Source organism: Sus scrofa, chromosome 6, assembly GCF_054392235.1.
Source record: "Sus scrofa isolate SSC_HxYL_T2T_F1_AM1 chromosome 6, Sscrofa_HxYL_maternal_Yorkshire_Landrace_v2.0, whole genome shotgun sequence".
NCBI classification, from domain to species: domain Eukaryota; kingdom Metazoa; phylum Chordata; class Mammalia; order Artiodactyla; family Suidae; genus Sus; species Sus scrofa.
In genome coordinates this window covers 87,327,580-87,345,036 of record NC_139388.1, presented here as the reverse complement: position 1 = coordinate 87,345,036, position 17,457 = coordinate 87,327,580, and the positions used below count along the sequence as shown (strand labels likewise).

Genomic DNA, 17,457 nt, shown 5'->3' with positions numbered 1-17,457 from the left:
TCTTGCCCTGATAGAAAAACAAGCTTCAGCTTTAATTGCCTAGTGAGGAAACTCAGGACTCTGAGAGAGTAAGTGCCTAGGGTCACATAGCTAGTGACAGAACTGGGACTCGAACTTGCGTTTTCTGACTTGAGGGCTTGTTCATGATCCATTGGGGTCTGAAAACTAAAGTAAGCCAAAGAGCATCTTGAAATCCCCTCCTTCTGCACCTCCGCATGGCTTTGTGGGAGAATGACAAGAGAATGGACCCCCTGGGGAGGGGACATGTGTTCTCCCGTGGCCCTTCCCTGATAACATCGCTATTGAAGCAAACAGTCCTTTTTGTCCCCAATGTCTTCTGCAGCCTGATGCCCAAATGTGACCACCTCTACTCTATCATTTCTAGGATCGGCTACCAGATACTCACTGACCTCGGGGTGCTCAGCTTCGTCATCGTTATGGGTGTGGCGTTTGGTCTTCTGACAGGTCAGTGTGAGACCACCCTTCCTCCACCACTGTCCCTGGCACAGGGTCTCCCCTAGAGTGCACCTGCCTCATGCCTGGACATGTGTGCACCCCTCCCCTTCCCCATGAACCCACCCCCTCAGCTCCAGTCAAATAAAGCAAAGGACTCAGACCTTGACTAAAAAGTAAATGAATGAAGAATCACAAAATGTCATAGTCGGTAAGGTCCTCAGAGGTCACCTGTGAGGTTATTGCAGCCTCCTGAGACCAGGGCTAGTGATTTTGCCAAATGTTATACAGCGGACCAAGGAAACCTTATGCTACAGAGCTTACCTTTTACTCCCTGAGAACACCTGCAATACTATTTTGTTCAGCAAATATTTGATCAATATCTCCTATGAGCCAGGCATTATTCTTAGGCACGTGGGATACAGGATGAGCAGACCAAATTCCTTGGCCTCATCGAGTTGACATTCTAGATGGGGAGGGGGCTTTTGCTATAAAGAGACAAACAAATACACACAACATCAGATGGTGATAAGCACTATGAAGAGAAATAAATCAGGGTAGGGGAACACAGAGTCCTTGTGAGGGTAGGGTGCTCTTTTAGAAAGGTTGTAAGGGAAAGCCTATCTAAGAAGCGGACCTTTAAGCGAGGACTTGAAAGCAGAGATGGAGACATACCATGTGCTTATTTGAGAAAAGAACATTCCAGGAAAAGGAGCAGCAAATGCAAAGGCACTGATGCAGGAGCAAGCTTTGCATGTTTGGGGAACAGCAAGGATGTTAGTGTGGGTGATGTGGGGGGCGTGAGGGGAAAGTGATGGGGGCTGAGGACAGAGGGGCAGCAAGGAGCCAGATGATTCTGAGAGATGGGAAGCCCATTAGAGATCCATAAACAGAGGACCGAGGTATGTTTTTGCTTCTGCAATATGATGGAACAGCAAAGAATCTTGGGCAGATACCAATTTGTCCGTCTTATAAGCTGGAGTGAAAATGTGCATTCGATTCAGAACTGTTCACTGTTAGTCTACATGCAAACCGCTTTTATTGGTTGGATGCTCCTATATTGGGGTCCTAAGCAGGGAGTGAATGCCAAATAAGACACAAACTAGCATAAGTGGACAACAGGGGTTATATAACATTGGGCATGTCACTTTACTCTCTCTGGGCATTGGCTGGCTTCTCTGGAAAATGAAAGGGCTGTGGTAACTAATCATTTGGCATCCTTTCAGCTCTAAAACACCTACTTTTTGTATTTCAAAATGAACTGAGTATCCCGTATTTTGTCTGGCAATCCCACCCCTGGGCTTTCACACAGTTCCCCACTGTCACTGGTGTGGACAAAGTGACATGGACTTGCACTGGCTTTTAAGCACCTGGGAGGACTTCCCACGCTTTACTGAGGTTAAGAAAGAGAGGAATTCCTGTTGTGGTTCAGCGGGTTAAGAACCCAACTAGTATCCATGAGGACTCAGGTTCGATCCCCGGCCTTGCTCAGTGGGTTAAGGGTCTGGCATTGCCATGAGCTGTGGTGTAGGTCGCAGATGCAGCTCAGATCTGGCATTGCTGTGGCTGTGGTATAGGCTGGCAGCCGCAGCTCCGATTCGACCCCTAGCCTGGCAACTTCCACATGCTGCAGGTGTGGCCCTAAAAAGCAAAAAAAAAAAAAAAATTTGGATAATGGGAAGTGTAAGAGGCCTCCAAGTGGCCAAGATGGCACCAAATTGACCCTCTAAAACCAAGCATTTTACTTGTTAAGAGACCTCCTACTGTGGAGCCTGTCTATATTACCTACGTATTTAAGAAACACTCTTATCAGGCATGATTTTGGGGTTTCTCAGTTCAGGAAGATTAGAAATAGCAGATCAGAGGAGGATAGGTTTCTAGAGGTAGGGCACACTGGTAGGAGTCAGACATGAAAGCAGAGAGCCTAAGAGGAGAAAAGGAATTCTTTTTTTTTTTTTGGTCTTTTTGCCTTTTTCTAGGGCCGCTTCCCACGGCATATGGAGGTTCCCAGGCTAGGGGTCCAATCCGAGCTGTAGCCACTGGCCTACACCACAGCCACAGGAATGCCAGATCCAAGCCGGGTCTGCAACCTATACCATAGCTCATGGCAATGCCGGATCCTTAACCCACTGAGCAAGGCCAGGGATTGAACCAGCAACCACATGGTTCCTGCTCAGATTGATTGACCACTGTGCCACGATGGGAACTCCAAGAAAAGGAATTCTTAAAACCAGACACAAGAACATGAGAAGCCTTGGCTGCTGGAGAACAGGCCCATGACCCTCAGAAGCTGTGGCCCTTCTCCACGTTACACAGCACATTTCTGGAAACAGTTCTAATGTAAAAAACAAACAACCCTCTAAGTGTGTTCAGAGTTGTCTCATAAGACAAGAAAATATAATACATTTTGTATAGATTTTCATAAGCCTCAACTATCTGGAAAATAGATGTAGGTGATAAAGATAATTTCTGAGTAATTCTAGCTCAATGCGTTGTGCTGATGGCACTCTCCATGCCAACGTTAGTTAAAGGCATGCACTATAAAAGGAAAATATGAATCAGCACACACCTACTCTTGTTCATCTTACTATTTAATACACTGAGGCTGATCATCATTAAAAATACACAGATAGGCGTTCTCATTGTGGCTCAGCAGAAACAAACCTGACCAGTATCCACAAAGACATGGGTTCGATCCCTGGCCTCACTCAGTGAGTTAAGGATCCTGCATTGCCGTGAGCTGTGGTGTAGGTCACAGACACAGCTCGGCTCTTGCATTGCTGTGATTGTGGCAAAGGCTGACATCTGCAGCTCCGATTAGACACCTAATCCAGAAACTTCCACATGCCACAGGTGTGGCCCTAAAAAGACAAAAAACAAAAACAAACAAACAAAAAACCCAAAAAACAAAAACACAGCTAAATCTCTCAATGGCGTTTACCTGCTTCATGGGAAAGGTTAGGCACTAATTTATGTACCAGAAATTCAGCAGACTTTGAGCAGCTGAAAGAATGTATAGGGGCCAAGTCCCCTGGGCAGGGGCAGGATGGATGAAAAGAACAGGTGCAGAAGCAAGTTGTTATAATCTACTTTCCTAACAAGTGGAATCTTGAGCTGAGGTCACTGGGACTTTATTGGAGCCAGTGAGGATGGACCGAAGGGGCGGCCAATTTGAGTTGCTTTCCATGGTAGCTCTTGCGTCTTAAATGGATCCGCTTTTAAGTAGGACACCATCTGATGGACCCCTTCTATTCCATCTTGAACCACTTGGCCATCCTGACAGCCAGACCCCTTCTATTCCATCTCAGGAAGCATACCTCTCTGTGTAATTTAAATCCGTCGAATGTAATTGCTCTCACCAGTTCCTTTTGAAAGATGTCTAGAGAATTAATTAAGCTGGTCCAGGAAGGGCAGTGCTTAAATTTGTCTATCTCCTGGTTGGGGAAGAAAAAAGGGTTTCTGTTGAGATACCAGAGGTGACTGATATTTTGATTGATTTTGAGATAGCAAATGCAATGCTCTAAATGTGTAACAAATAATTGTGAATTTCAACAGGTTTTCTCTTAAACTTGAACTGGTGGAAACCACCTTCTGTGACTAACTACTTTAATGACCAAACCTTCTGGAAGGTAAGATTTTTAACCTATTAATGTCATAGATTTTGAGTGAAGGAAGTTAAAAAGATAGCTGGGCGTATATATTAACTTGGTGTTTACGAGGCTAAAGTAAAAAACAAATGAAAATTAAAGAGTGTTGGAAGAGAAGCAAATCCATGGTGTGTGTGTGTGTGTGTGTGTGTGTGTGTGTGTGTGTGTGTGTGTGTGTTGGTGGGGGAGAGAATAAAAGTTCCCATTGCTCTGGTGCCTTGGAATACTGAGGATCAGGGGTTCGAGGACGGACTCACTGGCCACATGTCTCCTCCTGTCTGGAGCCACCAAAGTAAGCAATTGTTTGATGGGAAGGTGACAGAATCCTGCAGTGCAAGGACTGCAGGGGCCAGCGAGTCCAGTCCCCTCATTTGATTGACCTCCAAGTGGAGCCATGACTGTCCAAGTTCTCACAGGGAGTGAGTGGCAGAGCCAAATAAGTTACCGCTAGTGGACACGAGAGGACTTGCTGTCTAATGGCTCAGGGCATTTAGTCACGGGACATAAAGCTCAAAGAACTCAGCAGCTGCTGAGGGTCCGTCTGAAGTTGCGGTGTTTGTTGCCATGACTGGGCTGGAAAGAAAGTCAAGGCTTTTTCCTTGAGACCCCACTGCCCTCCTCCCTTTGACCTACACTCATAAATTGCAAAGCTCTCTGATGTGTGTGACCTTAGGTAATCTTCCAGTTGATGCTGAGGTTGGCTGGGTGAGCAGAGATGGATATTGCCAAGTTATAAATGGGAAGTGGGAGTTCCCATTGCCGTGCAGCATAAATGAATCTGACTAGTATCCATGAGGATGCAGGTTTGATCCCTGGCCTCACTCAGTGGGTTGGGGATCTGGCGTTGCCTTGAGCTGTGGTGTAGGCTGGCAGCCGTAGCTCCAATTTGACCCCTAGCCTGGGAACTTCCATATGCCAAGGGTGCAGCCTTAAAAAGCAAAATAAATAAATTAATAAATAAATAGGAAGTGGGAGCTGACAGAGGGCAGGCTAAGGCCCAGCATTATACCCTTGGAATGGAAGAGATAAGAACGGGAACCAGCCCTTCTGAGTCCCAGGCCCATCCTTTCTCCATCCAGCAGGCCAGGATACTGACGGCCAACAGGACAGAGGACCAGCCTTATTAGGGGCCTCGGCATTAGTGTCTGTAGGGGCCAAACAGAGAACCTACAGAGAAAACCCACCTCTTCTCCTGTACCTTGGTGTCTGTGGTCTTTCCTCCTCTTCCTCTTGAAACAGAGGAGGTATACTTGACCATGAACTGCACATATTGAAAGCAAACAATTTGATACATTCAAACTTTTTTTTTTTTTTGGTCTTTTTGCCTTTTCTAGGGCCGCTCCCACAGCATATGGAGGTTCCCAGGCTAGGAGTGTAATCGGAGCTGTAGCCGCCGGCCTATGCTACAGCCACAGCAACGGTGGATCCGAGCTGCGTTTGCAACCCACACCACAGCTCACGGCAACGCCGGATCGTTAACCCACTGAGCAAGGGCAGGGATCGAACCTGCAACCTCATGGTTCCTAGTCGGATTCATTAACCACTGCACCATGACAGGAACTCCACATTTAAACATATTGATACACTCCTGAAACCATGACCATAATAAAGGTAAGAACATCTCTATCCAAACATTTCCTGGTGCCGCTTTGAAACTGCTCTCTCCCTATTCCACCAGCTTCCGTTCCCAGGTGACCACTGAACTGCTTTCTGTCCCATAGGTTAGCTTACATTTTCTATAATTTTATATCAGATGGAACTACATGGCATGTACTCTTCTTCGTCTGGCTTCCTTTACTCAGCGTCATTATCCTGGGAGACCCCACGTGGTTGTGTATAAATCTGCCTCTTCTTGCACCAGCTTCTCTCTACAGCCCTTGGCTTCTCCCATTAGCCAGTCTCCCTGGTGCCCTGCAGGTGTTCTTGCCTCTTTAGCAGAAGCCAGGGTTATCTAGGGAAAGGACTCAGAAACCTAATTTAAACCCATCCATTTGGTCCACAAGTATTTATCGAGCAACTATTGTATGCCAAACACTCTGCTCATTAACCAGAGAAATCACAGATAGGACAAAAAGATCCAGCTCAGTTATCTGAGTTGTAGCGAATTCTCTCTGAATAAATGAGGGAAACCTGAGGAACCGCACCTTACACTAGCCCCTGCAGCAGCAGGTGAAATGGAGCAAGAAGACCTCAGAGTGACCGCTCTGCAAGGTACGATGTAGGCAAGTCCCGTGACCTCTCTCTCGCTGGTGAAATAAGAACAGTAAGCTTCGTCCTACCTCGCTGGGTTGTTTTGGAGATCATATGAAGTCCTCATGTCCGTAACTACATTCTATAACATGCAAACCAGCACGTGAAAGTGAAAGGTTATCACTAGGGGGTTAGACACCCACAAATGAATATGCAAGCCTGCTGCCCGCTAGCTGTCGTTTATTGCAAGCCTCCTGTTCCTGATTTTGTGCTGGGTGCTTTTCGACATTATCTTATTTTATCCTCACAAAATCCCTGTGTAAGGGTAAGTATCCTCAGCTGAAGATGAGTCATTTGTCCAAGATGACAAGGCTACTAAATGGAACAGAAGAAATTTGAATTGAATTGGTGTCTGTTTGGCTCCAAAGACACAGCAAGTATGTATGCATTGTGGGCAGCCGGAGAACTGTAATTTTTCCCCTAATCTTCTGAGATATACGTATGTGTATTTTTTTTTTTTTTACTGTTGATTAGAACCATTTTTTCAGCAGTATAGCACTTACAGCTTGCATTTGAAAAGCAAGAATACGAATTTCCAAAGTTGGAGCTCCTATTGTGGTGCAGTGGAAACAATCCATGAACCATGGATTGGAACCATGAGGTTTCGGGTTCAATCCCTGGCCTTGCTCAGTGGGTTAAAGATCAGGCGTTGCCATGAGCTGTGGCGTAGGTTGCAGACCCGGCTTGGATCTGGCATTGCTGTGGCTGTGGTGTAAGACGGAGGCTACAGCTCCAATTAGACCCCTAGCCTAGGAATCTCCGTACGCCACGGCGGCTGCCCTAAAGACAAAAAGATAAATTTCCAAAGCTGATAAATCCAGGGGTGACATTTTTTTTTTTTTTTTTGGTAAACCATGCAAAAGACATTTTATTTTTTATTTATTTTCTTTAGGGCCACACCTGAGGCATATGGAAGTTCCTGAGCTAGGGGTTGAATTGGAGCTGTAGTTGCCAGCCTACACCACACCAACAGCAATGCCAGATCTGAGCTGCGTCTGCAACCTACACCACAGCTCACAGCAACTTCAGCTCTCTAACCTACTGAGCCAGGTCAGGGATCGAACCCGCAACCTCCTAGTCCCTGGTCGGATTCATTAACCACTGAGCCACGACGGGAACTCCCACATTTTAAACACTATTGAATGCCCTTCTATACATCCTAGAATGAGACCACCGGAGGTTGGAAGGGGTATTTCTTCACCTGTTGCCCAGACCAGGCCCAGCATTTGGAGGGATGGGGGCACTCAGCACCCCCAAGGGCACCCATCGCATCTTTGGATGATTCTATTAAGACAGACTCATTCATTCACTAATTCCATAAATACAATGTCTGGTACGTGACAGACATTGTACGAGGAGCTGGAGAGACAAATCTAAAAAAATACTAGGTCTTAAGGAGCTGCGGATACTAGTCCTTTATCTTCCTGTAAATTACAACGATCCTAACCCAGACACCTATTTTCCAAAATCCAATTTATAATACGATTTTTCATATGCCTTCTGCCTTCACTAAAAGAATAAATTCTTGGCATTCCCTGGTGGCTCAGTGGGTTAAGGATCAGACATTGTCACTAGGCTCTGACAGTGGCTTGGGTTGCTGCTGTGGTGCTCCTGGCCCAGGAATTTCTGCATGCCATGAGTGTGGCCAAAAGAAAAAAGAATAAATTTTTTCAATTTTTATTTTCAATTTAATAAACCATGGATTTTATTTCATGCTTTCCAAGGCATAAGGACCCACTGACATCCACTTATTAAAATTAATCCCACCGTTCACCTTTCTGGAAAAAGTTACTTTTTTTGCAAGTCTCCTGTGGACAAGCCCCTGTTTGCGTATTGCATGGATATGAACAGAGACTGGAGGTCTCACCACGGCAGAGGACTGGATTTTTACCTGTGCACAGCTCTATCTATTTATTACTAAAATAGTAATCCTGGCGTTCTCCTTGTAACTCAGCAGAAACGAACCCGACTAGTATCCATGAGGATGCAGGTTTGATCCCTGGCCCCGCTTAGTGAGTTAAAGATCTGGCGATGCCATGAGCTGTGATGGAGGTCGCAGACACCGTTCGGATTCCGAGTTGCTGTGGCTGTGGTGTAGGCTGACATCTGCAGCTTCAATTCGATCCCTAGCCTGGGAACGTCCATATGCTGCAGATGTGGCCCTAAAAAGACAATAATAATAATAATAATAACCCCGGCAGTGCTGGCAGTGGCTACCAGAGGATTAGAGGAGGGAGAGGGCATGAGTTTAGTGACGTCAGGGAAAATGGAACTTGGAGTTGTGTTGGATTTGGCTAAATGACAGGAAGTGAAAGACATTCCAAGAAAGGGCAGGATTGTGGGCAAGAGCAGAAATGTGAAGCAACTGGCTCAGGGGCGAGGTGGTAAGGACCAGGACGAACAGTGGAGAGCCGCTTGAATAGTCCTTCAGGCAATGGGAAGCTCCTAAGGTAAGCGGAGAAATGGTGCCATGAACTGAATGTTCTAGGGGTGAGTGGTGATAAGATTAAGTACAGAGGATGAATTCTGAACTGACTGCAATATACTCAAGGTCCCCCATTGCTTTCTGAACAAGCATTCACAGTTTGTTTTTAAAACGATTGTATTGCCAAGAAATATAAACACTACTACTGTTCTGGCACAAAAACATGACAGGATGTGTTGAGTCCCTCTTGCTGTTTTATGCAAAACAGCAGAGCCTTGTCACACTGGTATCACCCCTGCTTCTGATTTAAAATAAATGTTCTAGACACACAGTAAGGGTCCAACAAATGCTCGTTCAATCAAAAAAATGAAGAGAGCTGGTTTTTAAAGTGAAGTAGGAAGACAAATCTGGAGCCTGCTGAGTCCTCCTGTCTGGGAGAAGCCCCATGAAAAGAACCTTGTCTGGGAGGCAGATCTGAATTGAGCCCTAGTTCACCCACTACAGGCTGGTGCCCTCAAGCAAGTCACTTTACCTCTAGAGGGTGGAGGGGGGCTCAGTTTCTTCATTTGTGACATGAGGTCAAATTCAACGTTCTGGAGTCAGACAGATCTGGCTCTTAGCACCCCTAGCTCTGTGATCTAGAACTTCAGTCTCCCCACCTCTGGAAATGAAGATAAATATGTCACTAAATTGGAAGAATTTAAAGGAGATAATGTGTGTGAAATGTTAGCACATTGGTCAATAGAAAATACCCCATAAATGTTAGCCACTCTGACTTTCATTCTAGAATTCTGGGATCCAAGGCTACTCAACATGCAGTGATGCTGTATGGCAGGATGGAACAGGGCACAGCCAAAGAAATGAGCATCTATTTATTTAGCTTGCAGAAGAGATACCCAAGGGAGACCTAAAAACAATCTTCAAATGCTTGGCTGTCATGTAGAAGAGGGAAAATATTCTTTCCCGTGCTTCTCCAAAGGATTTAACTGGGCCCAGTGAGCAATGCCATATAAATTGCTGACAATTTAGACTGTCTGCAAAATGGAATGAACTACTTCATATGGCAGTGAGTCTCCTGTCCCTGGAGGTATTCAAACAAAATCGACCTGTCAATGATCCATGTATAAAGCTATATGAAATGAGACCTAAGAGACCTTTCCATTTATATTTTTAAAATTTTTTAAAAAGAATTCAAGATTTACTTTAAAACTTTTTTTTTTCTTGGCTGCACCTGAAGCATACGGAAGTTCCTGGGCCAGAGATCCAACCCACACCATAGCAGTGACCAGAGCCACAGCAGTGACAATGCCAGAGCCTTAACCATTAAGCCACCAGGGAACTCTGCAATTTAGATTTAATGAAAGAACCTCTAAGGCCTTGGTGATGAAACATTTGGGCAACGTAAGTTTCAAAAGATCAAACCGGAATCAATATGTGTACAATTTTAAGAGTGTTAACGGTTCATCTGTAATAAAAATGTTTGCTTTCCTTTTACAGTTTCCACATTTGGCTGCTGGATATTAAGCAAAAGCATCCAAGAAAAAACAAGCCCTGTTTGAAAACAAGACAACTTCTTTCCCTGCTGCCCGCTATTTTTTGTGTGTGACAAACACTCATTAAGCCAAGTCTCCTTATGTACAATGAAACAAGGTCAGAGACAGATTGATGTGAGAAATAAAAGACTAAAACCTTAAGTGATAATTTTATAATAATTTTAAATAATTATGTTTGGCTTCCTTAAAGATGACACAATCAATATTTTCTTAGGTGCAGACACATAATTAAGGTTTTGGTTCAATTTTATTGACAATTCCTAGATTCTCTCTTGTGCTTAATAAAGGATTAAGCTGCCCAGTTAACTTGTCTGCATCCGCAGAGCACATGATGTAAAAGACGGAAAAATTCATAACTCACTCATATTTAGTTCTTGCGGACACTATGCTTTTATTCCACAGGTTTTACAAGGTAGTTCTTATCCCCTGAACACATCTTGAATTTAACTGTGGAGAAGACATTTGTGGTCAACTGTGGAGATATATTGCCTCAAGATTTTTTGGTTTTCGGGGTTTTTTATTCTTTAGCCGTATCCACAGCATAGGGACGTTCCTGGACCAGGGACTGAACCCAAGCTGCAGCTGCGACCTGTGCCACGGCTGCAGCAGTTCCCCATCCTTAACCCACTGTGTGGGCCAGGGATTGAACCTGCACCTCAACAATGACCTGAGCCACTGCAGAGACAAGGCTGGATCATTAACCTGCTGTGCCACAGCAGGAACGCCAAGATTTTAAAACGAGAGAAACATTTAAAAAATGACCTCAAGGTCATTTTCTGTGACCTTGAGGAAATCATTTACCTTTCCACGGCTTAGGTTTCCTTATCTGTCAAAAGAGAAGGTATGGACTTCAACCCCTAAGATCTCCTCCAATTCCTACAACCTACGGATCTGAACACTCACTGTGAGCGATTTACTGCGAGAGAGCAAAACAGAGTCATTTCTTGATGACCAGGCAACATTCAAAATGTACATCCTGGGAGAAAACTTGGCTGACACAGAAAAAGTACCCCAATTTCAACCACCTAAGGGCTATTCGGTGTTTAATGAATGGCTGATTGCAGCAAGTTTTATGAAAGAAAACACTTTAAGCTGTGGTTCTGAAGAACACATATTCCACAGTCAGTCAGTTCATTAAAGAAAAAAGAAATTCCCATTTTGCCAAAGTGGGGAGCCTGGGAGATAAGAGAATTCCAAAGAGGAACAGACCAAGCGGATTCCCAGTTGTTGACGTCTGCAATCACAAGGGAACTCTCAGGTCTACCTCGAGCTTTGTGGATCAGTACAGGGATACAATGAAACATGGAATCCAGTTTGTTATCAAGCCAACAACAAAAGAATTAGTCACCTGAGCAAAAACCAGTGTCAAGTCCCTGTCCTCTTCCTCTTTCTTCCCACGGTGGCTGTGGGGTGGCTGTCAGTGCCCCACCAGGACCGGCTGTCACAGCTGAGTTATTACCACTCTTCCCCCTGCCTCTAATCAGTGGCACTGGAGGGACATTTTTGAGGAGACTAGTGACTGGATCATGGGGCTTCCTCTTTCAACATGGTCACTCACCCCTTGGGGGTCCCTCAGTAGCTACTGACACTAAAATCTTTATAGGATTTTTGACAAAACCGTATAAACCAAAAGCAAAGTATAATGAGAAAGAATTCTGACCACTGAATAGCTTTTAAAAACAAGAATGTTTATATTTCATTTAGCACTTGACACAGAAGAGGCCACATTTAAATAAACACATTAAATCTTCAGAGCAGTTTTAATTGCATTTTGGACCTTGGACATGACAAATACTCATATAAGATGCTTCCATAATTTCTTTCGTGATTTATTTTTATTTTGACAAATTATACCATGATAAAACGTAATAAAAATTTCTCATGTGAAGTATTTTTCTTTAGCATTTTTACAAGTTCATCAAATGCATACAATAGAATTTGTTGTTTAAATAGGAAGTTCTCATGATTTTGTATTATACAAATTTAAGTTGAGACTACACTCAGAAATAAGTTTAGAAAATGGCATTACAAAAGACTGGGAGTGAGTAGTAAAAAATACCCATGCAGGGCTGCTGTGCAGTAATCAATCAGCTGTTTTCATTGCCATAAGTCTTCGGTGCGGCCAAACTTAAAAACCAGTCCTCTGTGAATGAAAGAAGAAACACCATGTGACCAGCTGAGTTTGGGAAAAGAAAGACTATGTGAGATTTCACACACAATCATGGGAAACTAGTAATAAAGGATAATTGATGAGCTGCATGAAAAAAAGAAAAAAAAAATGGGATGTTTCAGAACAGAAACTGATCATTCTAAGGTAGTAAATTCTTCCCTGTGCTCAACTGTGCTATTTCCCACCAGCTTCCTTGCATCCATAGCTTCTGAGTTTGGAGACATATGTCCTTCCTTTTTTGTTTTGTTTTTTTTTTTTGTTTTTTTGCCATTTCTTGGGCCGCTCCTGCTGCATATGGAGGTTCCCAGACTAGGGGTCTAATCGGAACTGTAGCTGCCAGCCTACACCAGAGCCACAGCAATGCAGAATCCGAGCCACATCTGCAACCTACACCACAGCTCACAGCAATGCCGGATGGTTAACCCACTGAGCAAGGGCAGGGATCGAACCCGCAACATCATGATTCCTAGTCGGATTCGTTAACCACTGCGCTGGGAACTCCCATATGTCCTTCTCAAAAAGTTAACCAGGAGTTCCTGTTGTGGCTCAGTGCTAACAAACCTGACTAGTATTCACGAGGATGCAGATTCCATCCTGGCCTCTCAGTGGGTTAAGGATCCAGCGTTGCCGTGAGCTGTGGCGTAGGTCACAGACTCTGCTCGGATCCCGAGTTGCTGAGGCTGTGGTGTAGGCCGGCAGCTGCAGCTCTGAGTCGACCCCTAGCCTGGGAACTTCCATATGCCACAGATGTGACCCTAAAAAAAAAGAAAAGAAAAAAACAAGAAGGAAAAGGATGGACGGAGGTGGTAACATTGGACTAACATTGAAGGCTAAGCAGGAGTTTGAATGGGAAGAGGAGCTGGGAGGCTGATGAAGGAAGATGTTCCAGAGATAGGAAACAGGAGATCAAAAGGCAAAGAGGAATAAAAGACCACGGGGCCTCAGGAAACGCCCAGGAGGTGGATGTGTCAAGAAATGCCCTCGGAGAGCTTACCACTGCTAAGTTTTAGGTTGGGAAGTGTTACAGACATATAGAAATATGTCCTCAAGGCTTCAGTTTAAGCGGGCAAAGGGCACTTATAAGAATATATATATTCAGGAGTTCCCGTCGTGGCTCAGTGGTTAACGAATCTGACTAGGAACCATGAGGTTGCAGGTTTGATCCCTGGCCTTGCTCAGTGGACTAAAGATCTGGCATTGCTGTGGCTGTGGCATAGGCCAGCAGCTACAGCTCCGATTAGACCGCTAGCCTAGGAACCTCCATATGCTGTGGTAGCGGCCCTAGAAAAGGCAAAAAAAGAAAAAACAAAAACAAAGAATATATATATATTCTTATATATGTCTTATATAAGATACACACACACACACACACACACACACTCAATGCAGATATCTGAGTAATCGTAGAACAGGCAGGAGGGAGTCCAACAGGGCTAGGTTATAGTTTGAGACAAGGAGGATAGGGAATGGAGGTGGTCCGGAAAGCCAATCGACCAGGGTGGCCTTTGGTGCCTTAGATGAGTCAAGGGGCAGGTGTACTCAAGGGGACAGTGGGTGCTCAGTCCCAGGCGATGCATGAGATGGGCACAAGGCGGAAATGTTCCCCCCACCCCATTAAAAGAAACAACTTCAACTCCAGCTGATTGTTGCCAAGCAGGGTTCAGGGTGGTCAGATCCTCCAGTTTTTCAAGAAAGGCCAAAAAAAGTTTGATTTGGGGGTAAAATTTCTTCATTTTTAAATGTCAGCTCAATAAAACAAAAAATACCTGGTAGGCTAAATGAAACAGAACTGTGGGCAGAAATTGGCTGAATGGCCACTAGGGGTGCTCTCCACTATAGACAGCTGGGAGTGGTGAAACATTTTAAGACGGGAAATGTCAGAATTAGAGCTATGTTTCAGAAGGGACACTGACCCAAGAAAACTGGGGCCCAAGAGAGGTACTGGTCAAGGATGTGAATGGCTCAGGAAGGGCTGAGGACGACTGAACATAAACACTGGAATGGACAAAGAGAGAACAGGCTTAGGACAATTCAGAAGCCTCATCACATGGGTAAGTGCAAGGGAGAAACCAAAGAGGGGCGCAAAGTCTCTGATGGCATCTGCTGGTTTTCATTTTGTTTTCTCATCTGCTTTCCAATCTCCAGTGTATCCTCAAGGTCAAGCCTGCAATCGGAATGGTCGACTGAAAGCAGGGTTTGTAGGCCTTTATAAAGGTAAACACTTGAATGCTTTTTTATGAAAACAAACAATGTAACTAGGGAGCCATCTATACTCTCCCTTGGACGTATGTGAATTTCTCTTTATAAAGGATTTTGTAAACCTCCAAAAGGTGATGTGATCTTTGCTCTTCTGGGTCATATCAAAACTAAAGCTCCAAAAAAGTAAAACCAAAGTCAGGTGTTAGGGGCCCCTACTCTCCAGATAGTTTAAAACACATGGTAACTTTAGGAGTTCCCAGCGTGGTGCAGTGGAAACGAATCTAACTAGGAAACACAAGCTGTGGTGTAGGTCATAGACATGGCTTGGATCTGGTGTTGCTGTGGCTATGGTGTAGGCCAGCAGCTACAGCTCCAATTCAACCCCTAGCCTGGGATCCTCCATACGCTGAGGGTGAGGTCCTAAAAAAAATAAATAAACATATACTACATTATCCTACAAAATAACAAATGTACCCAAATTTACCACATTTACATAAACTGAAGAATAAGATCTGTTCACTTTGTATTTTGCCAAGTATAGTGTTACACTCTTCAAGGTTAAAAAAAAAAAAAAAAGGGAGGAAGGAAACTGAATACCAAGCAACTGGCTGAAGACTCAACAAGAGAAGAAAATGTCAATTGAATTCATTCCAAATTTCCAATTTCATCCTCATAGTAACTGGAGCCTGAACGTCAGAGTCAGATAGCCTGAATTTTAGCCACGTCATCTCTGTGCCTGTTTCTCACATATAAAATGGGGATAATAACATAATAATGGAGCCACTTTCAGAGTTGTTTTGGGGATTAACTGAGAGCATACATGTAACATACTAGAATGATGCCTTTCATATAAAAACTGCTCAATAAACTTGGGTCATTATTATTTTCTGCACAAAAATCAATGGCTTAATATAAAAAAAAAAACAAAACACACTCGTTGGGTTTTCTCCACCAGTTTCAGGACACAAGGTACAACCCAAAGAGGGTATGTATCTTTTTTTTTTTTTTTTTTTAGCTTTTTAGGGCCACACCTGCGGCATACGGAAGTTCCCAGGCTAGGGGTCAAATTGGAGCTACAGCTGCTGGCCTATCCCACAGCAATGCAGGATCCGAGTCAAGTCTGTGACCTTTATACCACAGCTCACTGTAACACTGGATCCATTGATCCACAGAGAGAGGCCAGGGATCGAATCCGCATTCTCATGGATATTGGTCAGGCTTGTTGCCGCTGAGCCACAATGGGAATTTCTGAGGCTACGTATCTTGCCACATGTAAGTTCACATTTTCTTATTTCCACACTGATTTTGTAACAGTGCAAAAACGCTTTGTGGTGGAATGGAGTAAGTGTGCCTACTAACTGCTATTACTGAAGGTCAACCATTAGTACTTATGAATGATTCAAGTAAATATGAGCATCTATTTCCTTTTAGGAGGTGGTTGGTAAGGAACAGGGGAGGGTAAGTCCTAAAATAGACTTCCTGGAATATACAGCAGTTTTTTTAAAAAAACTTTTTTTATCTTAAGGAGATCTCTGAAAAATTGATAAAAGCCACAGACTCTTTCCAGAAACGGGCAGAAAAATCAGTGTCTTGTATACAGAAATGTCTGGTGGTTTCCAATCTTCAGAAGCCCACCCATGGAATGGGAGTTAAGAATTCCTGATACATAAGATAGAGTTTTGTTGTTGTTTTTTGGGCAGCTGGAGAGGGAGGCTAGGGATAGTGGGAAGGGCAGGCCCTAACTGTTCAGGAAAGACTGAACATTAGAAAAGATTACTGGGAGTTCCCATTGTGGCTCAGCAGAAACGAATCTGACTAGCATCCATGAAGACACAGGTTCAATCCCTGGTCTCACTCAGTGGGCTAAGGATCCGGTGTTGCCATGAGGTGTGGTTTAGGCTGAAGATGTGGCTTGGATGTGATGTTGCTATGGCTGTGATATACGCCAGCGGCTACAGCTCTGATTCAACCCCTAGCCTGGGAACCTCCATATGCCTCAGGGGCAGCCCTAAAAAGCAAATAAATAAATAAAGATTAGTGTTAAAAGTATTAAAGTTTTTAGTAATCTTTTGTCACTGCATTGGAAGGCTTAAAAAAATGTCATGGCTCTTCCTCCCCACCTCAAATAATCACACACAAATTCTAGTGACACCAACAACAGAAAGAACCATAGAATGCATCCAGAAACAAAATTTTAAGGAGATGTGGTTTTAAGCAGGCTTTCATTAAAAGCAATGGTTAGAGATACAGATTTAAAATGAACAGTGTCACTGTTATGTAACTAAATCTACACCAATCACAGTCTTTGTTATGGGAGGTGGTGGCAATTTTTAAAAATCAGTGTATGTTCCCAAGGTTGGCAGAAAACCAACCCACGTATTAAAAATCTTTCTCATTCTCATTCTTCACATTTTACGACAACAACACAACAGGGGGGAGGGGCATTAGACAGGGGTAAATTAAGCAACTAAATATAGTAAAGGACATAAAAGAAGCTATTATGTACATATAAAGGAAAAAAGATGGGATGAAGAATGAAAAACAAACTTACCCAAAAAAGATGAAGGCATTTTGGAAAAATACAGCAATTCCAGGGTATACTGTGGTTTTTTCTGTAAAAGGGATTATAATATTTAGTGGTTTAAGATTCTGAAACATTCAGTGTCTTTTTTTTTTTTTTTGTCTTTTTAGGGCCGCATCCTTGGCCTATGGAGGTTCCCAGGCTAGGAGTTTAACCAGAGCTGCTGCTGCCAGCCTACG

General features: G+C 43.8%; 2 protein-coding genes across 4 annotated transcripts in view; one reads left to right on the top strand and one right to left on the bottom strand.

Annotated features, from left to right (window-relative positions):
- Positions 1-10,466, top strand: part of RHCE (Rh blood group CcEe antigens) — a gene marked incomplete at its 5' end in the record, with an annotated part of 44,652 nt that extends 34,186 nt beyond the window's left edge. Inside the window, 3 exon segments of the mRNA NM_214378.1 lie at positions 386-465; positions 4,009-4,082; positions 10,273-10,466. Coding sequence (NP_999543.1) covers positions 386-465; positions 4,009-4,082; positions 10,273-10,299 — 181 coding nt within the window. The 3' untranslated portion in view covers positions 10,300-10,466.
- A 1,529-nt stretch (positions 10,467-11,995) lies between these two features.
- Positions 11,996-17,457, bottom strand: part of TMEM50A (transmembrane protein 50A) — a 17,376-nt gene continuing 11,914 nt past the window's right edge. For all 3 annotated transcript variants that reach the window (NM_001243626.1, XM_021093419.2, XM_021093418.2), the window contains 2 exon segments: positions 11,996-12,471; positions 17,249-17,309. In NM_001243626.1, coding sequence (NP_001230555.1) covers positions 12,426-12,471; positions 17,249-17,309 — 107 coding nt within the window. In that variant the 3' untranslated portion in view covers positions 11,996-12,425.